Genomic DNA, 24653 nt, shown 5'->3' on the forward strand with positions numbered 1-24653 from the left:
CCCCCTGATAACACGTGAGCCCCCCCGGAGATCAGTTCTAGCTAAGGGACTGGTTAAGACATTAAGAATTAAATGGCCCGACAGAACAAGTGAAGCAGAACTGTTAAATATACTAATGAAAAGTCAATGAATGAGTTAAAAGAAGGAAATTAAGCTTTGTAGGTAATACATTGAGAAGATGGACAACATTTTCAGGGAAGAATTTCAAGAGTAAATATAGCAGGAAAGCAAGGAGAGTCAAACTCAAAAATATATGGACTATCCAGAAGAAGGTCTGTGAAATAAATAAGACCTGACAGAAAGATCGAAGTTCCTAGTGCTAGATGGCGACATGAGGCTCCATTAAGTTCCAATAAGAATCCCGAGGACTAAGTAACATTTAGTGTGTAATATTTAGTATAGTAAAAATTAGTTTTTAGTCGGTAACTTCTGTGCATTAATGGAAATATTATTCAAAGAAGATATTTAATCCTACAGTAAAAAGAGGTTTGCAAATGTTTTAAAGTATGTAGGCATTCCCTTAAATCATTACCTTTTGTTTATACCATAAGGAAGTGTAAACTAACATAACTATAGTGAGATGATGCAACTTTGGAACACAAGGCCGCTGGAAACAGTGACTGATCGCAAAGACATGCATGAGGCTCTCAGTTGGGCAACACGATGAACAAAACCAAAAGCTATCGAACTTTCCATCGGCGTCCTTGCTGAAGTCCACGACTTTGAGGGTCGCTGATTCAAACAAGCCACTGCCAACTTCTTTCTGGTCGAACCAAACCCTCAACCGTTGACAGGCGTGGGTTTAACCCACATCCGGTTTCTCTGACTTCCTGAACGGACACAGAAGGGCTACCTACACCTTGCCGCACCAAAAGAGTTCCCTTCGGAACGTCGCAGTGACGCAAGGACTGTCATCGCATTGCGCTATCTCGAAGAGTAACCGGCGTCGAAAGGAAATCAATACCTGAATAGAATTTGGGTCAATAAGAGGACAAAGCCAAGGGCACCTGGTCTGGTTCGGCGGTGCCATTGCAATGGTGCTCTTCCAGTGATACGTATTTAGCGACTTTTTTTTTTCTTGTTTCGCGAGCAAGGATAGGCAGACACTCACTCTCGACGCAAGGTAACAGGATCAAGACACGAACTTTAATTTGTTCAGCTGCGATTAATAAGGTGGTTAAGACGAAAGGAATTCGAGTGGATGGCCTGCGTTGGCTTGTTTTGCAATTGGTAGGCAGTTGCCGGCAAAGAAATTTAGTTGTAATTGCTTCACATGCGCAAGAAGTTTACGATACATTTATCAGTAGCCCTTGGTCTTTCTAAAGACATAAAAGAATTTGGTTTAACAGTACTGACCTTGCAAATTAATAGACACGATAATTGTCGAGGAACATGGTTTGGTAACCATTGAGTGAACATAAGTGAGTAGGCAACGTATGGAAGGTGATAAGGCATAAGAAAATCCAACTCACCAACCGATCCCCAATCGGGATGTGCAAGATTGTTGAACCATCCATCGTAACGCTGCTTCTCCGTATAGCTGATATGCCGATCTGCGAAAGAAAATAAATCAAGATTACTATAAGACATCAAGGACTGATTGCTACAATAAAGGCATTTTCAAGCAACAACATACAATAATAAACACGATTAGCAGAATATTCTGTTGATCAATCTCTATCCCAAAATGGCAGGGGCGTATCTAATTAGTGTAAAGAAATGTAAATTTTATTAATATTTAGCTCGTGTCGATTCTTCGACATATTGTGCTTCTTTGTAAACAAAGTGCGCATTACTCGTAAAATCTACCTCCTCCTTCCTCTTTCCGTGCTTCTCCATATGAATTTCCCCATGAGAAAGCTTATGAGACTGCTACTATTATACATTATTAACTTTTCATCATTTTCTTCCAAACGGCAGATTATGTTTCCAGTATTGTGTCCACGGTGCATTATCAGTTCGCGCATGCGTAATCCGGGAAGGTTGCAGCTATAGTAAGACGTACTTCCCCAGAGCTCCCCGAAAGTATGAAACTGATTGGATAGAAAACAGAAATGTTCATGGACGACTTTCCTACGTGGGTTCAGCACTATCGCAGGTGCTGCTTCCCTATAGGTAACTCCAGATCATAAAAAGTCGTTACGTGTAATGCTCCCACTGGAAGCAACTAGAGCATCGTTTCTCAACCTATAGAGAGCGACCCACTGCTGGGTCCCGAGAAGCGTTTGGTGAGTCGCGAAGTTTGTTTAATTTGTTTAAGAAAGCGTAAAAGAGAGCTTCTTAAAGTACTTAATCTTAGCAAAAGTATGATTATGAACTGGGTGCACACCCCTATAATTAATTCTGCCGACGCCCATGCTTATAAGACTCATGAAGTGTAATATTCTTCAAGGTGGGTCTCGGACTGAAAGAGGTTGAGAACCACTGAACTACAGTGAAGTACAGAAGGTAAATCAAGGGAACCAAGTGACTCGAATCCAGAACCTTAGGAGGCGGCAGTAGTTTCATCGTGTATTGGTATTGGAGTAGAACCAAGGAGTGACGTCAACTTTTATTGGAGTTCGACAAATTATTTTTTCTGGCCAAAGATGCGAGGTAATATGCACACACAGTTAATATTGCAGAAAGATCTGCAATTTATATATACACACTTCACATTTGTATCATGTTCTCTTTGTCTTTTTCACTATTTTTCACGAAGCAGATAATGTAGTCACCGGCAATAAAAATGGGACTCCTAGATTCTAAAATACTCGCTTCCCTGCAAGGCGTTGTGTGTTGCCTAATTCTACGGAGATGGATAGATTTTACGAGTGTGAGCAAATTTCCAATGACAATTTCCACCACCTCCAGTGTGTTAGGCAACACGCATAATGTATTTCAGTACGTAGGTGTTCCTTTTTGCCGGTGACTGTACATTTGACTAGAATTCCTACTACTAAGGTCGTGTTGGGTCTGCGCCAGAAAACCAGCTACCGAAAATGCCCCCACTTCCGAAAATAAACAAAGAAAACCAGCGATAGGAGCAAATTGTGCAAAATTATATCTGTTTATAATTCTGTATCGGATACATGAAGCAAATCACAAAGTTGCACGTGCATGAAGAAGTGGGGATAAATCACCCCGAGGTGGCCCGAATCGCCAGCCGGAGAAAGCAGATGACTACCAAGGACTTCGGAGAACGCCGCATGCGGAGGAATTCCAGGGTCAGAGGTCTCGCTGCAGCCACAGGTGCCTAACCTCTCCGTCATTGGCAGAGGACAGGATTTACGACTCCTCTCCGCCCGCTTGGCTAACGCAGATGAAATTAAGGAAGGCGCCGTCCAGTAATGGACAACTGCGTTTACGAAGAATACCGATTAGCTGAATGGTAGTCTAAGCGAAATTGAAAATGAAGATCTTAAAATTAGAAGACGAATGTCGATTCGAATATACTCGAATGTACTCGAAGCAATATTTTTTGTACTCTTGCAACTTTCGATTTCAAACTACCACACACATTTTAGTGGACTGATTTACCAAACAGGCGAGATTGAAGATCAAGATTTCACCCGGGCGAGGTGGATGTTTGGTGCCTCCTATACTTTCCAACCGTCCCCCATTTTTCTACTTTGGTCCTCCTCCTTCCCACCTTCCTCCAATAAGAAACATGGCCATGTTATATATTTACGGTTTTCATGACCAAAAATATTAGCTTTATTTTTTAAAAATACTCCAAGTGTTAATGTTAAATAACATCTACATAATTACATCAGAATAACAGCAATGTCAACTTAAACTGCTACATAATTTTGCAATATACTTATGAAGGAATAACCAATTAATTCTTTTCAACAATAAATTCAACTCGTTTTAAAACAAATAGCCACTTCATTCGCTGAAGATGAGAGTGACGTTAGCTCTCGAAAGCTCTGAAGCATTTCCGGAAATCACCTGATTGATTGCCCGAGAAAACCTCTTCAATAGCCATGCGTCTGGTGGAGGCACATGGTGGTTTGGATTGCACTTTAAAACTGTAGGTCCAGTCTCGATTAACCTTTCAGGGCATGAAGTGGACTTCACAGCCACGCTTATGTAATCGGTAATTAGGAATAATCGAGGAAGCCGCCCAGATTTTGCACCCTCTGCGTAGCCGCCCTTGCACCATCGACCTGTTGTCTCTCACGAATCAATTTAAAGTGGCCTATCAACATCCCGGAAACTATCCAATGTGTAGTATTATGAAGTTAAAAATAAGTTACGTATTCCTAAGTACCCCGTGATGCCATATGAATAACTTCACTCTCTTGCTTCATGCCAAAATCTTCAACAAGGTTAAATATTACGTCTCTACTTTCTCTGATAAATTTCTACCTTCAAGATGATGCCAAAATATGACACTGAATCAAAGAAGATATGATGTTGCACATTTTGAGAACGCAAGGGCAGGATTATGTGGTCAACAGCTCATTGTATTGTCCACGTCCTCTCCGCTGTTGAGCAAGCAGTATTCAGGTCACATCTCAAGCCCAAAGCGCAAAATAGGGTGCAAGGGCTGATACTCTGGGAAGTCAGCCTTTCATAAACTTAATAGAGTGCGATTAATCTCGTAACATCTCTGGATGTTATGCACTTGCAGCTTAACCCCCCGAAGCTTCCAATCAACAAGCTAACTGCAGACGTCATCTCAACCCAGCACCTATCGCTAATCATCTTGTTCACGCTCTACACTGTTGGTAGGCTCGCTAGAATAGACTCGCGCAATAGTTGATGTCCCGAAAACAATCCGACTATACCACTCAAACTACTATAGGCTAACGAGGCTCTTGCACCTTGACCCTTTATCCAGTATAATTCAATGTCGAAGTTTATGTCCTTCGTCCTATTCATGTGGATTAGATATTGTCCCTTCATTCATATTATCTAATCACCACCATATAATCATTTGGCTTTAAGACACAATTAACACATGTTTTACTGGGCACAAATAATTAGCACATTAGTGCAAGCTTATACGAGAGGAACAAATTGAATACAGTTATGTATAGAAAAACACAAACCCCGCGTTTGTGTGTGTGTTTTGTTGTATACGCGTGAGTATAGGTTCAGACTTATTCCCGTCTGTATTTTTTGTAATTTTCTTTCTAAATTTATATTTTCAGTATTTCCCTTTTTCTTTTAATTACATTTTTTTGGGTGCGTCATGAGGCTATTTTACACCCGTCACACTATACGGGGTCCAGCCCCTTATCATAACAAAAATAAAAGCTTGTCTGAAAACTAAAATTTCCTTGCCTTGGTTGAAAGCTGAGGCTAAAAATGGCACTCAGCACAAATAAGGACAAAACACAGGACGACACAGAATTATACTGGCCATGGGGCCAGTCGCCAGAGCCTCGTTAGTCTGCAGTCCAGGGAGTACTACGTGGAAGTGAGGTTGACTATTGGGTGCACTACGTGGAAGAAGCACTCCTTACACGCCATTTCCCTTTTTATGTAATGATTTAAATGTTGTTTCTAATTTCCATATACTAAAATTTGGATGTAAGCATGGTTAAGTGGTAGAAAAGGTTACAAGGCCTTAACTTCGCCATGATAAACAAGACTTAATAAATAATAAATAAATAATCATCCAAATACAATCATGTACATGAGGAAGCAAAACTAGTTTTATTTTTTAATTATTATACTAGATCTAACAAAGAGTAATGACAAATGATATGTCACCACGTGCAAAGGTAAACAGGAAAAATATTCCACATTCTATGAACGTTTGACAAATTAATATGCAAATCGCTAAGGCTGCAAAATTCCCAAGCGGCTCTTCATACGTCATTGACTTGTGCGCTTTCCACATGTGCTCGTTCCCCTCCAGAATAACTTAGAAGAGGAAATCTGGAACATTCCTTTTTGTCAGGTCCCTCTCCCATCAGGAGGGGAGGGTTCTTAATGTCGCATTGTTTGCGAAGACAATCGCACATCCGCGACAAGATCCTTTATGGCAACGAAGAAGATCCATGGTCACGCGGTAACAATGCGCAACAATGAATGAACGCGAGCGAAAGTGAAAAAGGTCAGTTGTATCATAAATAAAGACGCTATGGAGACGTAATGGCCGAGATCTCTTGTGTGGTAGCCAAAGGGCTTTAACTTAATTAGGATTGAGGAGCGTCTTCGAGGTCAAAGGTTGGCCAACACTTACCGGTCTTTTATTTGGCAAAGAGGTCCGACTACTTGTATCTTGACACGAATAATCACTGCAGCTTGATGGTTTTTTGGTCGTTCGCGCAATCGGATGTCATTAAGAGCGAGGCAAAATTCGTTGTGTAATGGCAGCCCTTGTGGATTATGATGTGGGTGGAAGAACTAAGCTTTTACCTCACTTCCAAGACTTCTTCGTTGTAGTTCAAGGCAACTTTTGGTTGATGGACGCTTAGGACCTCTAAAGTTACGCGCTCAGGCTGCCATAATGTATCCGATTCTAGGTCAGAACATTGTTTAGTCATGTTTGAACCCAGAATTTTTGCAGTCATTACAGCAACTTCGGGACAAGTGGCATGAAGAAATCATGAAAAATGACCGTTCCCGCGAGTCTTGAAGCCTGGGGCTATTGTGGAACAAAAATTCATTCAAACACTAGTGAAGCAATAGGTATTCAGCAGGGTCTCTATTACCTCATTAAAATGGCATTAAGGCATGCCGCAGAAGAATTTTGATAACGTACCCACTACTGAAGATAAACTTTTTGAAAGTTTTGGATTTGAATTTTTAAAATTTCCTTATTTGGACATCTTAATTAACAGTTAACCAAGTGTAAATTCTTTTGGCCCTCATAGTTTGATTTTATTATTGCTATTTATTTGAAACTAAGGGTCTACACACAGAATGCATCAAAGCTGTAGATTTCTGTTTTGGGGGCTTCGTTTTAATTGCCGACTTTAAAAATTAACAAGAATTGTCCACTTTAATGCTAATGAACAGGCAGAGCTGAAGCTAATATTTTAAAGTTATTTGTGTAAGAGCACACATTTGACGAAGTGTTTGTTATTTGATACTTTTTCTTATTTTTCAAGAATGTAAAATATTTCGTCTTTGAAAACTAAGAAAATCTACCTTCGTAAAAAATTAGACCTTTAACATAAATAAGATATAATGTTTGAAAATAGTGATGTTGAATTATGCATTTGATATAAAATATAACCTGACAGGAATTTCAAGCAAGTTTGAAGCAGCAGCAGTTTCATATCAGCAAAATTTTCGCCCAGAAAATCCTAAGGGTCACGGTTGAATAAATATTGTTTGTTTGCTTATTACGTAGTAATTCTACTTAAGAAAAACGCTTTTGTTAGGTCAGCTTAAGTTCGTTGCATGGTAATTTACAGACCCGTAGGAAGAGATTTCAGCAAATTAATTTTGTTTAACTGTGGCCAACTCGCTAAGACAAAATTGTCCTTCGACACAAAGTTCGGAATGAGTATTTTGGCATTGTGTATTTCTATATTCAATTTGGTTACTAAAAAATGCGTTACTATTAGTGTTGCCCACGAGACGAGACTTTGGCCTGTCTCGTCTCGTGGAAATGCTGTCTCGTCTCGAAAATATTCGTTTGTCTCATGACACATGGTCAATCTCGTCTCGTCTCGAATTTTTAAAAGCCTGTCCCGTCTCGTCCCGTGGGCAACACTAGTTACTATATTGAATAAAATTATTACGGCATGTAAAGAATCGTAAATACAATAGTATTTCTAATAAAATATTGTTAAAATGATACACACTGCTTTAAATGTAATAATGAAATATAAAATAATACTTCTTCATGGTGTTTTATCAGTCAATATTGATAACGTTTTCATGTGTCTTAATGCAGTTGTGAATATATCTTCACAAACACTTCATCAGAACTTACCTGAATACACTTTTAGTCAACAATTGTCACAATTAATGCCATATCAACAATCGCTTGTAATATCTGTTTTTAAGCAATACGTATAAACTTGATAAGATTCCTAGTGAAATTGTTGTATTCCGAACGAAGCGAGCAAGACAATTTTACCTCTATTAATTTGCAAATTGACAACATTAATTGGGTTCCAACACTTTGGCGGTTAACGCATATCTAAACTTTTTCTCCTTTTTTGCTCTTTCAGCGATTGCCCCTTGCCCACCCCTCCATCCGTATCTAGGAATCTGTTAGATTAAAAAGTAGATTACGTTCAGAAACTTTCGGCTTTTTAAACTTTTGCTAAGAAATTTCATCAAAAAACTGCAATAGATTCGAGGTAATCATTTTCCCTAGGAAATTTGTTCAATAATTTCATGAATATTTCTTCTTGCTTGTTTCCAGTATCACATTTGCTTGTTTTTAGTGGTATTGCCAACTAGCATGAATTTCTATAACTTTCCTGTGTGGATTTAACCAGATACCCTCTACTGGTTGTGTACGATAGCAAAATTTCTGTAGGCGTTGCAGTAAATGTAGGGATGAGGGCATTGAAAGGGTACGGATAAATCAGCTTTCTTTCTGTAGCGATTGCAATTGATGTATCGACATGCAAGCGACGGCCTTGAGGCTGGCTGAAGCCCCTTCTCCGCTCACCAGGCAGCGCCGTAGGTGTGGTCAGTTCCCCAGGTGGCTGGTGACACGAACTTGTGAAATTACGGCGAGCAATCCAGCTGGAGCAGAACAAAACAGTTTTCGCGATGATAGCCTTCACAGAAGCTCAATCGAGAAGTAAAGTCTTCGGACAAACAGCTCGAGGCAATAATCGCCACGTAATGGTGGTTCAAGAAGGTCATCGCTGCGGGTCTGAATCAAGTATCTTTCGAACCGAGCATTCGACTCACTAAATCGCACTCTCCCATAACCACCTATGAAAACAGTTCTCTCCCATGTGTTCATTTGTGGTACATTCCTCGTGTAGTTATTTGCCCATGTCCCAAGGATTGTTATTTAATTCCTTCTTTACAATAGAATTAAGTAACAAGCCTTTTTCACTTTTTATAGTGGAACTCAACTCAATTTTAAAATTAGAATCTCAAATATGAATAATGAAAGCTTACGTATAAGCATGATACTATGTCAGATGCACTGAATGGGGCGAGTTAAATGGATCAAAACCACCACTTTTTTCTTTTACTTGACTTCCCGGAAAAATTAGGGCAACACCTACCTTACCTCATGTTGCCATTCAAATTTCCTTTAATAGTTCTACCCCTTGCATTCCTGAGTGGACTTTTAGATTTATTAGCACAAGCTAACTAAGACACACAGCAGACTCATGTTGTGAACAAATATTACCTCCAAGGTGATTTATAGGTTCACAAAATTACCTTACCTCTTCATTCATTTACTTCTTATTTTATGTCGCTTTTCTGCCACTTTTAGATAATCACGACGTTGATGATGATTGACCGAATAAACTGATAAAGGGACACTCAAAGGAATACGCACATCCAGGTCGGGACTCGAACCTTTTGTTATGACCAATGATTTCATATCACATCTACAGTTTCTCTGGCAAAATTATAAAATTAAACTCGGGTAATCAATTCTAAGTTATTAAAATTTCTTCTTCCCTTGAAGATTTCTGCGACAAATTTTATCTACTATATCACTTATGATAGTGTAGTAATGTGTACATTGCGCGTAATAACTGAAGAGCTCAATATTCTGGCAGAGAAAGAAAAAGAGCATGGTGTTCATTTGACTGTTATGCACTCTGTATCCATAATCTAATATAATGAATTAAATCACGACGGCAGGCCGGTGAATATTCAGAGAAAAGTCAAGGAAAAAGCGTCTTGATCCGTGGGAAGGCCAAGGCAAAGATGTGAGGATAACGTCAAAACAAACATGAACACTGACATGGAGTAATGAGAAATATTTTACTTGAAGGCCGTGTTGTTGCTACCAAGTTTTTGGATTTGAGAAGAGCGTTTGCTCAAGAAAACAGTAACGTTCTAGCAAAGGTGTGCTTTTAACCCTATTTATTCAATAATAAACCCAACTCAAACTCTGTTGTATATACAGGGCTATTACCTGGCTATTCTAGCTTGAGAAATAACCCAGGTCTGTTTAAATAAGAATCCTTGTCCTAGAAAAATATCACGTACCGAAGGCTTCAATTTTTGCTCGTGTATGTTACAGATTTTTTGCAATTTAAAGTTAATTACACATTTTACTGTCATTTTACCTGGGCTGGGTTATCTTCCCAGAGGCATGTCACCAGGCGCGTCCCCAGGTTGCGGATAGGGGAACGGCCAGCATATATGTTGGCTAGCTGGAAACAGTCGCGGACAAGCAGCAGCAGGATTGGAGGAGGCGGCGAGATGCGGAGTGGCAACTGCATCTCAGTAAATACTTCAAGACTCCGATGAAAATCCTGTGATGTGGCGAGGAGAACCGCCACTAAATAAGCTCAGCTACTGCTGCCTTGCAGTAAGGGGAAGGATCCCCAAAGGCTAAGGGAAGGAAAACCCTAACAGAAAACCAAGGGCGGGAGGAGCTCAATAGGCATAGAGAAGCCAATATTCCTAAGGGAAACAACCCTAAAAAAAAAATCCTGGTCCTCCAAGGTATGGGGGTTGGGCACGAGGCCAGTACCCTAGCATCATAAAAATACCACCCGCTAAAAATTCTCAACAAGGAAAAGCCGGACAGATTCATGGATGCCGAAAAAAGCATGTGAAAAGGACTAGGAATACGTTAAACACAGGACTGTCATACAGCCCCAGACCATCACACTAACTGGATTCTGCATGGTAGCAGCAGACTTGGTGAGCGCGTTGGTCGAATATCGATCTTGCCACAAAGTTCCCGAGTTCGAGTCCCAACCTGGGCATGGGTGTTCTTTGTTAGTGTTCCTTCGTCATATCACTTGTCACGATTAGCAAAAAGTGGCCGAAAAGCCATGGTCAGTCACAAAAATACAAAATTCTTTATGGTGGCTGAAGCACACAGTTTATTGGAGAGAAACTTTCAACTTTTCACTTTCACTTTTACAAGCAAGATTTCAGTGTGACACTCCAGAATCCTCAATCGCCTCTTAACAATATGGATCCTGAGGTCTTATATTTTCGCTAAGCCTTCAATGTTGCTTTCCCTCGGTATATATATATATATATATATATATATATATACACATACAGTAGAGCGTCGATTATCCGAACGTCGGTCAACCGAACGACCGCTTAACCGAACTGTGTACTCGCTCACTTTCAGATATCTGTAATGAAAAAAGTACGTGACTTAGCTGCTCGTAAGCGTGTAGGCTTGCTTAGACAGACCAAAATAAAGGATTTTTTTAAACGTTAATTTTGTGTACTGTGTGTATTGTTCATGCAAAATGCGTATGTAATATGTACATATTTTTGTTTAATAAACTGTACCACATACTATATATTCCTACTAAAGTTGCCTTTGTACGTTACTTTGTAATACATACTTAAAGAGATGCCTGTTTTTATGAATAAATTTACTGTACAGTACTTCTTTTTGGCAAATAAACATGTACAGTTCGATTATCCGAACAAACCAGTTTTCCGAACACCCATGTCCCCCAATTACTTCGGATAATCGACGCTCTACTGTGTATATATATATATATATATATATATATATATATATATATATATAATATGTGTGTGTGGGGGGGGGGTGCAAAACGTTGAAGATATTCATTATCTTAGACTGTAATCTCACTTTAAATTTTGCATATCAATGACATTGTTTCAACATAAACTCAGGATGAGAATTCTGATAAGCAAATTTCCTTTTCGGTACCACAAGACAGAATTGTTTATAATTTATGTAGGCTACCATCGTTTTAAACTTTCTTGTACTTTGTAATTACAACTTACGTAATTTATGCAACCTTTGAAACTAGGAATAACATATGTCATAACGTGAGTGACCAGGTGACGTGTGGTCAGCACGAGGAATCCCCAGTCGTCGTTGTAGGTTTTCTATGACTGGGTTACGCTACTCATTACTATCTCCTCAATTTCCTCACGACGGTGGGTGGCCACCGGTTCCATAGACTGTCCGAAATCTCAGCAAAAGTTATTACGCTTCTCCCAGGATAGTCGAAGCTGTGCGTGTCACGTAGGCAGTGCCTAAAGCTTGCGCCTTAGACTGCAAGGCCACAGTGTGGAACATCTTAATTGGTAATTATGATAAAATTGATTGTCTAGTGCAGCATTTCAAATTCTTAATTGTTTGAAACCGCTACTCCTTTACTTCAACTAGAAAGGACTTCAACGACATTATTAAGCTAATCAATTGGTTATTACTATATTACGAGTACAGTTAATTGCAAAATTTTATAATTTACCATAACATATACCTGTAAATTTTGTTCTATATTTGTACATGTTCATTAGTTATTACAATAACGACTATTTTAATTATGATTAATATGCATATTTTATATTATTCTCTAATAGTGTACGACATGTACATTGATAATGTTTGTATTACTCAAGACCTTAACAAATTCTCTAACTATGTGACCCTCTTTCCTAGTTGTAATTACGTATTTTTTATACTAGAACTTTTGAAGGTTGTAAAATTACAAGTATTGCACCGTTGTTTTGCTGTTCACAACACCACTGCACTCATAATTCAAGTAGAGGTATGAGAAATTCCTCAGTGCTTAGATTACACTGGATCAATCTGTCTTTAAAAATGTCGTTTCGACTAATTATGCTAGTCTAAATTTTAAGACATTTAGATCAGCCTACCTCTGTGGACTGCATTAGTATAGACCAACGATCCCGCGGGGATATTACAACTAATGCACACAATTACAGAAGTTGAAGCTAACTCCTGCATACAATGCAACATGCCGTAAAGGTATAGAGGAGATGTGCCCCACACATTCACAATATTGGTCATTTGTGGAAAAGATTTGATCAGTACCACACACTGTCTGCTATCCCCTCCGCCCCACCGGTTCTCATTTATTATACTCTTTCCCGGGAATCGGTGGAGCAAGGCAGCAAATAATGACAGAGAAGGGAAGAAAGCGGGTGGGCAGAATGAAGCTGTACACTCGCCTGCAAACTGCTAACAACTGCAGTCGCTTTCCCCTCCACGCAATCCCGTTCCCTCTCACGCTATAGTGACTGGGTGAACTCCCAGACACACTACATTGGTGGAAAAATCCTCACCTGAAATCGCCTACTACGGGAATCGAAACTGTTTATTACCTATTTAAACTAGCATTTCGTCACCAGACTGCACTTTTTAGTGATTCGTATAGCAGCATCTGCCTATCTGCCTGCCTGTGGTGCATGCGTAGTGCAATACCTTTGGGTCTTCATGGTATTTGCAGTTTCAACTCCGCTTCTAACTTGATTTCTACCAGTTTCCTAATTCTTCATATAACTGCGAAGGCGAGATTAAATGATTAAATATTCCAGTCATGCACGAGTCGAACACAGAACCAGGTCGTCCGCCGAGATGGATCTGTGCTTTTATCAAACGAACAAAGCTTTACAACGGCATTGTGAGATACAATATGCCTTGATATTAATCAACCGAGCTCATCAACTTATTTTGGAAAAGGTGGCAACCTCTCTCGCCGTCACACCCCAGAACACCCAGGACTGTTGGTACGGACTCGGGCGACTACCACCAGGAACCTTCCCATAACATTAAAGCACTTTCAATCTCAGACTTTCTCCCAGTTTCTGAGAAACCTCAACATTGTCGACACTCCCAGTCTATTCTTCCACCATCCCGAGGCAATGGTTGAGGATTAATTATCTCCCGACCGCATTCTCTTTGTTAGTCCACAAGTGCCTTTCGGCTGTCGTTGCTAATGATGATGGGTGCAGGATGTCACTACTGCTGCCTCTGAAGGTTACATTGACAAAGAGCCACAGAATCATTCCAGTTCACTTATACCCGAATGCCTGGCTCCTGTTCCTTAATTAAGATTGAGACATTTGATCCCAAGGTCCTGGCGGTAATGCGAGGCTCCTCAATTGCTTGTGAAAGAAGCGTTGAAGAATAAGTTCTGTCTCGGCAAGTGAGGAACACGGGTTTCTTCCTTGTTCAACCACAAATCACCTCTTGTCATAGAAGAGAGAGAGAGAGAGAGAGAGAGAGAGTGAGTGAGAGAGAGAGTGAGTGAGAGAGTGAGAGAGTGAGAGAGTGAGAGAGTGAGAGAGTGAGAGAGTGAGAGAGTGAGAGAGTGAGAGAGTGAGAGAGAGAGAGAGAGAGAGAGAGAGAGAGAGAGAGAGAGAGAGAGAGTGAGAGTGAGAGTGAGAGTGAGAGAGAGAGTGAGAGAGAGAGAGAGAGAGAGAGAGTGATCAACTTAAAAGCACATTGTGAAGACTTGTATACAGACACGTCAATTTACCGCAAGACATTTTCAACCGTTAAATACTGGTGCTCAGAAATTCAACCAACAAGCAATTAGCGCATACGACAGTGGCTCAACAAGTAGCGAATTCCTTCCGTGTTGATCTACCAGCATTATCAGTTCGGTTTCTGTAGTCACTTCTTTTAAGTTCGAGTCTGACATAACGCAAAGGTACACACAAACAAGCAGAACTGAGACTTTAGTGCAGTACCTCTTTAAAATCTAGGGCCACTATTAGAATAAACAGACTCCTCCCCACAGTTCCTGGAGTCATGTCTACCCCGGTTGCTTCATTGCCGTATGATTGGTTGATTTAGTCATGAGTTCCACATCCTGAGATAAGGAAGGGACTGGACCATCTTTCCATGGCTGGGAGAGACATTACGTGACATGCGAGATTTTAAATTTATACGGAGTTGTGTGGCATTCTCTCTCTCTCTCTCTACAAACGGTTTGTATCTAATGTTTCTGGAGGGCTAGTGACAGCCTTATAATCCTCGATTTCGCCACTCCAATCCGGTACATCCGGAAATATTTTTGTTCTCTTTCTATAAACGTGCAAGGTTCTATTTTGATATAAAATACAACACTTTAAACCCTTTCAACCAAATAACTCTTAAGGGTTCCAGAAATCACGTATCTAATTGCAATTTTGGCCAAACACATTCAAGTATTTAGCGCGATTTACTCTTGCTCATTTCATCTTTAAATCCCTCATTGTGTGCGTGTAATTTGTTTTTTATTTAAACTAGTTTTAGACCAGCATTTCCCTTGACAGTTTGCATAGCAGTTATCCTACACTCAACAGTTCAGTGTGTGAAGTGAAAATTAATTTCAGACACCACCACAGTATATTCATTGGTATTTTATTTCCCATTTCCCATAGCTTAACCAGTCAAAAGAACTCTCGTGTCCTTTCTACAAATCAAGATAGTTGTGTGAAATATAAACAATGTATCACTTTTCATTTTTACAAGCCACTAATCATTGAACCGAAAGAAAATTTCTACGTATGAATTAAGAAAATGTATTAACCTTAAATATGCATATCTTTCGAAAAAAGTACATTTTAATGCAGATATTGTAGTCGCAATACGAATTGGTTCATCGACAGACTATTGAAGTGGACATTATCGTATAGCACAAAATCACAATTTTTGAAAAAAGGATTTTATTCTTTACTTTCTAGCCGCATTTCAAGAATACTAAGTAACAAGAAATTGCCTATTTCGTATTATGCTAAGAATAACACGCACTTGCGTTAGTACATTCTTAAAGGCTTCCGTAATTCCTCCTTATATCAAAATTATGCATTACATTTTAAACACGAATACGTATGGTCTTATATACGTATGATATTGCATAAACATTAATATATTTGCCCCCAAAGTTCTAATTTGAATGTTGTGAAAGAAAATGATAAAGAAAAGGCTTCGGTCTAAAGTTGGGCTTACTCTGACGACGTATTGAAATTCTATCCGGTTTTTCGTTCTTTACCACGTTGTTGTAACGCGTAGTGACATTGCTGTTACGGGTTTGGCTTCCTCACGGTTTTTTTTTATTTTGTTAAATATAGACTTGGGCTTAGGTAGAGTTTTGTGCTTGTAATCTTTATGTGCGAGTTACTGAACTGAATAGTAAGCTACCTTGGTGGGAAAATAGAGCCATTAGAGGATCAAATCACGCCCAGCTTTTTGTGACGTCCACTTCTTATTCACTGGGCCCTGATTTTCATTACCAGTCGGCCTTGCGGTCTCTACACACACGTACGCGGCTACGTTACGTCGCTGAACGCAACATATTGGATCTCAAAGCATCAACTTCCGTTGCGTCATCATTATAGGAATATGCTCTTCAATCATTAGCTGAAGTTTTGAGCCTGCACGGTAACTGATTTGCAAGTAAATTCTATTCTCATTCAAAAGAGAGGCTTCTTTGATCATGTTTCTCTAGTTGAAAATGCAATGTCAACATTACAACATAACTCGTTACCCCAATAACAGATGTACCAAAACCAACGTGGATTTATTTAAATCAGGTGATTTTTTTTAAAAAAATCTTAATTTATAGAATAATGTACACAAGGATTATGCAGATATCAGAATCACTTTTGATGGAAGTACATTAATGTCGTAATCATTCAATGGTGTTCATTAGGCTCTAATAAAGGAAAAGAAAGAAAACAAAATACATGTACTGATGGGGATGAAGCTTATACGAAATAAAATGTAATATGCAAACTGTAAACACACTTAAATTTATCTTTATTTAAAATTAAATAATTTTTATTGACAAAAATAACCAATATTTTGTGTAGAAAATTGTACAAAATACTAATCATGTTAAACTGTATATAGCGTCATTATCACTGAACTGTAAACAGCTAATATTTTGCAAGCTTGTCATTAAAAACACACCAAAATTAAGCTATAAAGACTATAAAATATTATTTTAAGCTATAATTATAGATTACATCTAGAATGTTTTATTTTCACTGGAAGAAAAGTTACAGAGTTTCATTAACACACTGAAGAAACATTTCCATAGTAGGTTCATGAATACAGTATCAGAAACAGAAATGTATATTTACACATTTTTTCTTTCTTTTGCTTCAATCAAACTGTTCAAATATTTTACAGGGTCGTTTATTTAAAAACCTATATCTATATATATGGTGCAAAAAACATACAATTTTAAGTTGTTTTTTTAAAAAATAGATTTAAATAAAAAAAAATTAAAATGATTCCGTAATAAGAATCATGATTATTATCCACCCTGACCCAAACCATTTTCATGTATGTAGAGCGGTAACGTATTAAAAACTAGTATTAAATTTGTCAGCCTTTATGGTACAACTTCTTTTCATTGAAGTACAAGAAAAATAAGTGATACTTTGTAAGACTATAATCGCTTGAACTTTAAGCAATAAAATGGCTGTTTCTATTGCTATTTATAAGAGCATTCCGTGATATTCGATACGAGACTCGGCGGCAAGCGGTCCGGCGTCAGGGCTTGTCTTTTCCGGCGAACGGGTCCGCGACAGTCTCATGCTACAGTCTGTTTTTTTTCGCTCTCCCTGCCTTCGCTCTCTTTCACTTTCTGTTGACGTTGCAGACTGACGCCAGTATAATCCTCCCTCGGAAGTTGTGTTGTGTCGTGTCCGTGTGTTGAAGATTGTGGCTTAATATGGCACCACAAAAGTTTACAAAGGATTTATCTTGTCGAGTGTTACTTCGGAAAGAGCAATTGTGGAGAAGTGCGACGACGTTTTGCAACGAAATTTCCTGGTGTTCCCGTTCCACATAGGACCACTATATTAAACCTCGTAAAAAAGTTTAGAGTAACGGTCAACCTGCGATATTTATTTATGGCGAAATCTAAAAAATAAAGTATACAAAGACAATCAGCACACCATCCGTGAGTTAAAAGACAGTATTGTACGAGCAATCGGGAGAATTACAGTATACGAGCTTGCACGTGTAAATGCAAATTTCCTTCGGAGATGCCAGGAATGTGTTGCAGCAGAGGGACATCATTTTCAACACCTTCTGTAGTCAAGGTTAGTACACAATATGAAAAGTGTAATTTTAATAGCTGACTCTAGCCGACTGTCGCGGACCCCGTTTACCGGGAAAGACAAGCTCTGATGGCGGGCGGCTTGCCGCCGAGTCTCGTAGCGAATGTCACGGAATGCTCTGTACATATAATATACAATGGATTGATATCAGTGAAGATTCAGTTCCTGAAACTTCACAATACGTCAGTAATAAGATGTGAAAAAAGTATTTGAATACTTTGAACATCTCTTCTGGAGGTAAGGCCTCCCCGATGGCGCAATGGTAGCGTCGTTGCCTTGTAATCAAGGGGTCCCGGGTTCGATACCCGGCGGAAGCACATGACACAGTGGTTCGGATCCCACTTTAAACTGTAGGTTCAGTTTCGATTAGCCTTACTGTGCATAAAGTGGACTTAAAACACCAACTCAAACCAATATCTTCTGGAGGTAAAAATAAATTGAAATTGCGGGCCGCGAGTTTAAGACCAGTGCTGTGAGTAGTTTTACCCATTCCGATGTATGCTACGTAGCCACCTCACAAAGTCTTATTGATTTAGTTATTCTAATAGTATTCATATACATATAGGGAATAATATACTTCTCTTATTCCAAATATCCATCTCTTTTCGGTGCAAATATTTTGTTCTTTCAAAAACATAACTTTTCTCCTTTAGTGAAGGCTATGGGCCATGTTTCACACCCATACAGAATTACTGTTTTGTATGTTTTAATCTTTAGTTGGAGCGACATCAAAGCAGCTAAAATCCAATAAAGACAAGGATTCGATGGTCACGATTGCAGTTAAAAAGGCCCAACTACACGCGTGTTAAGGGGAAGAGTGACAATTACGCAATAGTTGTGCATTTATTTCAATATCGTCGGAATGGGCACTACACTGAAGAAAAAAAAACACTGAAAAAGAGGGCATGAATTTCTCTCCATGTTGCATGTGTAAGGGGTTTCTTAAGGTAATTATGAAGCTAGACACGATATTTGAAAAATATGATCAATAAGTATTTACAGAATCTTAAGTATTCTTTAAGGAAAATCAACTTCAAGTTACGGCTAATCAAATGGGAGTTTCGACTTTTCCTACGACTAAGACATAGTTCAATGTGTCCTTTTTCCGTCCATGTACTTTTCTACGTCATTGGATGTTTGATATTGCCGAGAGAACGAATAAAAACATGGTCCCATAAGCGTAATGCATTTCTCCTTGCCTCTTACGGTCATCCTGGCAGTGTTGCCAAACCTGATGTGCATAAAATAGCTAAATAACACCTTAAATAGAGCTAAAGTTGACGTTCAAGGAGATAGATTAACGAAGGCTGCATAAAGTGCCTCATAGGGTAATTTTAGGTGTCATAGCGGCGGGGCCACTGCTATTACCTTTAACCTTAAAGTTATGAGTCATAACTTTTGACAATTTATTCTTAGTTTGACAGTCTAGATCTGGCGGCATCACCCATCTCAATAATCCACCAATGGTTGCATGAAATTGGAAATAAATTTATCCCAGATAACAATATTATGTCATCTTCACGTCAGCCACGGCGCTATAAAAAAAGCAGCTGATGAGGTAAGAGGGGTGGGACGACGCAGCCAATACAACAATATCACATCACGTGCAAAAATATATACTCATGGCAAAAGTTGGTCTATGTGGGCCTGAGCCAGTGATGGCATCATAGTGGAACAGGGGGCGGGTGTCACGGTTCACAGCCAAATGAGTGTACGAAAGAGCCAGATCTGGCTCCAAAAGAGCGAAGCTGGCAACAATGCTCGCCAGCTGGAGAAGAGAGAAGGGTCTATAGGGGGAAAATGTCTCTCCCCCCCAATGTTCCGGAAGTAATGCATAAACAGTCGGTTGGGTTACGGCACGACGATTAGTACTTTCTATGTATATATTGTTGATAGTATTATGCGATCACTCCTGACATTATCCATGCACGATATCAAATTGACAATTTATTATTTAGAAGCAGACACAAAGACTAAACATTGTTTGTTTGATTTGTTTTCTCTTCGCTTTTCTGACACTTTTGGCTAATTGCGAAGATGAGGATAAGATGAAATTGATGGAAGAATAATCACAAACACACACACAGAGAGGGGACAAGTTACACAGGATTATACCGGATGTGCGTCCAAACAGAGCCTCAATCTGCAAAATGCAGTCCAGGGTTGACTATGGGGAAGTAAAATTGACACTCAGGTGGGCGGCTTAAGGGGCGCCGCCAAACCGGCTTTTCCTCCCTCAGTAGCGCCAAAACCTTAATTTTGATTATAAAACTGAATTTTTGTTTAAAAAAAGTTTTTCCAAAGCAGATATTGGAAACGGTAACAAGAGATGAAAACAAAAATAGATGGCAGAAGAAGCTGATAGAATTATAAGAAACTGTTGGAGGATAAGTATCAACTAAGTGAAAGTAAAAATATGATAAGAAGGTGTAGAGAATATAAAGGCGGTGTGTAAAAATATATATAATAGTTCGAAAGGAAAATAGAAGTGCTTTTGACCGTTCAACAAGTGCAAACCTGTAATTAATTGTTAGGCACGCATAAAGAAGTATTCATCTTATTACCAAAAAACGGCAAAATTTCTTAGAATGAATTCAAGCCAAGAGATTACTGATATTTTGATACTATGTAGTTATTAAATAAATATATACCTACAACAAGCTCATTCTTTAATATTTGAAGTATTTGAAAATAAAGCTATTATCTTTCTTATTTAAAACTAAATATGTAACATGGTTTTTATTGGAAGGAGGGGGGCAAAACCTTCCCCTGCGTGTCTCCAGAAACTATCACCCCACACTTGTGGATGAAGTAGGAAGCAGATGAGAATAATAAACAAGCATATTAGAAACTCGCGTTGTTAAATTTTAAATTCAGACATTATAACCTATGTATGTGTTATGCCTTGACCCATGAAACGTGAGCTATTCCAGAGGTTTTAATGCGGCGTTTACGGTGGTCTGGGAACAATGAGCTGAAGCAGATGAAGCGTGGTTGGGACATTTGAATCAACGACCTTCCTGAAGGCGCCAACCTTCGCACGATTAATGCACGTTTGTGGAGTGCTCGGGGAGAGTTAAACAAGCGACTATTGTTCCTTGCACTTCCCGGTGAAAATTATTCCGTGCCACAAGGCCAAGTAATCAATGAGGAATAAGTGGTTTCGTTCTTCGGCCACCTTCTGCAGCATGAATCCACAAGGGTCATGGATACCGCAATGATACAAGCAACAGACGAAGTCCGAAGCAGACCTTTATGGAATTTACACCGGTACACCAATTATCAAACAAAATTGGCAACCCCTATTTAGTTCCTTGGCGTAAAAAGGCAACTACGCACGCATAGCTATTGTGGTCGTGCATATCGAAAAACAATGTAACGGTTTCTTTGGAATTTCCAAGTACTGCCCAGGTATATATCGTTAGTTTAATTATTGGGGATAGCCCCCGGAAGCACGTGGTTATGGTTATGTCTTAGGCTGCCAGGAATAGTAGCATCAACCATTGCAGTGGCGTACGCAAGGGGGAGAGTTCCGGGTTTAAACCTCCCCCCCTTGAGCTTTTGAAATATTATGGAAAATATTGTAGAAAAAATTTAAAATGGCTAATTTAGCACAGTCAAAGATCTGCGACAGTAATAATAATAATAATAATTTGAATTATTATTCCAATGCACCATGGAGAAAAACAACATTCCAAAAACAAACTATCTAAGCGGCCACAAAGTTCAATTTTGCAATTCTTTTGCAAAAAGTCGCGCAGTCTCTCGCCAGAATTGTGAAAATTCCTTGCTTCGTCGCAGTGTGCCGACGTTATTCCAAACGTTCTTCCCGGTACTGATTTTGCATCGCCTTGTGAACTCTCAAGTGATGCTGAGTCTACATCCACATCACTAAATAATGTTGAAGTGCTTTGTGAATCACTTAGAAGTGATGAACGTGTTGGAATGTCTATAAACTTACTTTTGAACGAAAACATAGGCTCAGTGGAATTTGGCAACATGTATTCTCGCGCCTCATCATCATCCTGGGTGAGTTCCATAGGTAAAGGTATTGTAAATTTCCCCGTGCATATAGCACTGTGCTATAAAGGCACATGTAGTGGTGTGATGGGGCCCACACATTCTCGATCTCTGCCATTTTGCAGGTCATGTGATCAGCACCATGCTCCGGCAGCCTCTATCCCCCAGGATTGCTCGCTCTCAGGTACCCATTGATATGAGGCTGGGTGCGGAGACAAGGCTGGAAAAAATCCAACCAATTCCGGGACTCGAACCCGGATCTCCCACGAGGTTGTCAGAATAGACCACCGCGGACCCTTGAATGAGTTTCATATTTTGATTATTTCAATAAATTTAATATATTTGCTTGTTTTTATGGATTTTCATCACACTTAGAATGGCTCACCTACCATATACAAATAATAGTTAATATATTTATGAAGATCTCTACTACTTAAGAATAGTAGTGATATAAGTAGTAACAGCAGCTGCATTAGTAGTGATATTAGTAGTAATTAAACTAATTAATGAATTGTAAGTATTATTAATTAATTATTATTAATTAATTAGAGTATAATAAAACAATGGTAATGATTTGTAGAACCCCCTTGATGAAATCCTGCGTACCATAAATGGTGTAGCACCACATCTGATTACCACAATACTTGGCTTTCTTAGACGCCAACGGTGTTGCAAAATACAAAAGCTCGTGTTCCAGAAGCTCTTTGCCGCTTTAACATCCGAAAGAGTTTTCAGGTTATGATGTTTCTGAACTTTCTAAACTCTATTCTACTGCACTAAATTCCAACCCTTTGGAGCTACCGAAAACACCAGGAATCGAACACGGGGCCATTTGGGTACAAGCATAGGCGTAGCTAGAACTTTATTTTTGGGTGTGCACAAAGAAAAAAAATGAGGTCTTGTACCTTTTTAATAGCATATTTTGCAACACAATCACTTGGCTCTTTAACTGCACTGATGTTTGTAAAGGAATAAATTCACTAAATGACAGTGTTGAAAATTTCTGAATATATGTAGTAGAAAAATAAAATTGCATAGAAATTACACACACAAAATGTTCATAAATGTTACAAACAAATACATCAAAATACACGTCATCTATAACAAGAGACGTCTGTCAAAAGGTACAATGTTCTTAAACTCATCAATAACTTCATTTACATCAATAGACTAAGCTTTTTCCTGTTCCACAAATAGCAAGAGCAGGGCTTCCAATCTATTCTGCTTCTGAGTTGCTCTTAATTTAGTTTTAACTTGGGTAAGCTTGGAGAAAGCTCTCTCACACGTGCAGCTTGTGACAGGTATAGAAGAAAAGCGCTGCAGTACAGAGTAGAATGCAGTAAATATCTTCCTTCTCCAATGACATCAAAAAATCGAAAAACTACAGACACTCGTTTCCTCAGCGATAATGCACACGTTTGTACCAAGTAATGACATTTTCAACTTCTTACAAAACTGCCACTTATTTTCTCTCTTATTGAAATATCTGTCTTTAATTCTCTTTGATAAAGCAGCCCATTAGGGTGTGCCTACCCCGTAGCTACGTCCATGGGTACAAGGCGACAACGTTAGCCAATACACTATCGGGGAATTTCTATAGTAAGTGGTAATTGTGCAGAAAATTTTCATAGGAAAGGTGATCAGACGAAGACTTCATATATAGACTAATTTTATAGTACCGAGGCCTTTTAACTACACTGCGCCCACCGCAAGAATAAAGACACTGTAAACAAAAGGGACGTGGTGTAATAAATCCCATTGTTTAGTTCCGATGGCAGCTTTCCTCAATAAATTAAACTATCATTACACTACGATTATATGAATTTAGTTTTTAAATCAAATTTATGCACAGATGGGCTAATCGGGACTGACACAGTTCAAAATGAGATCCAGGAAATTTATGGGATTTTTATTTGAATTAACTTACGCTGTAGCCCACCCATACGGGCAATACATATATCTATGGACAAGCTGACTTAAGAACTGCTAGTTGGCAAGCTCTCAAGCTACTTGCCTTCTTTTACGTTTGTTCTTTATACGTCATTCTTACCGTGGGCGGTCGTCGTCGCCTTGATACCCGGTGGAGGCACATGGTGGTTTGGGTCCCACTTTAAACTGTAGGTCCAGTCCCGATTAGCCTTGCTGTGCATAAAGTGGACTTAAAACACCAAATCAATCAATTACCGTGGGCGGAAAACAGAACCAGTTGTGAAAAGCTGTAGTTTCATTGTTGATAGATAAAATAATTGAACAGGTAACAGGCTTTGTATTTGGGAAGCCATATTTCATAGTTCGAACACCAAAAAAATAGAGAAAAATGTAATAAAACACAAAACAACGGAATTTTGAAAAAAAAATGGAAAACAAATTAGAAAAATTCAAATTAGATACCATAACATAATTTCAAAAAAGCCTCTTCTACATAGTAGCGAATGTTGGACTTAACATAAAACTAGAATAAATTGTTTACAAATGAGATTTTTACTGTCTTTAAGTAGAGTAACCTTAAGGGACAAAATTAGAAGTGAAGAAATCCGAAATAAATGGAAGGTCGAAGGAATGGTGGAAGGAATTTAAAGCGGAATCAACATGTTCTGAGGAAGCCGGATAACAGTTTGTCTCAAAAATATTAAATTACAGGCCATAAGAATCCAAGAATACCATATCGCCGATGGAATAGAACGGACTTCGGTTACAAAGACCTGAAG

At 39.0% G+C, this 24653-nt stretch overlaps 1 protein-coding gene across 1 annotated transcript in view; it reads right to left on the reverse strand.

Moving 5' to 3' along the window:
- Positions 1–24653, reverse strand: part of Duox (dual oxidase) — a 216362-nt gene that overhangs the window by 128773 nt on the left and 62936 nt on the right. Inside the window, exon 2 of the mRNA XM_083120709.1 lies at positions 1473–1553. Within this exon, the coding sequence (XP_082976835.1) occupies positions 1473–1553 (81 nt within the window). The remainder of the gene's footprint in view (positions 1–1472; positions 1554–24653) is intronic.

This window comes from Lepisma saccharinum, chromosome 4 (genome assembly GCF_977018435.1).
Source record: "Lepisma saccharinum chromosome 4, izLepSacc3.1, whole genome shotgun sequence".
Lineage (NCBI taxonomy): Eukaryota > Metazoa > Arthropoda > Insecta > Zygentoma > Lepismatidae > Lepisma > Lepisma saccharinum.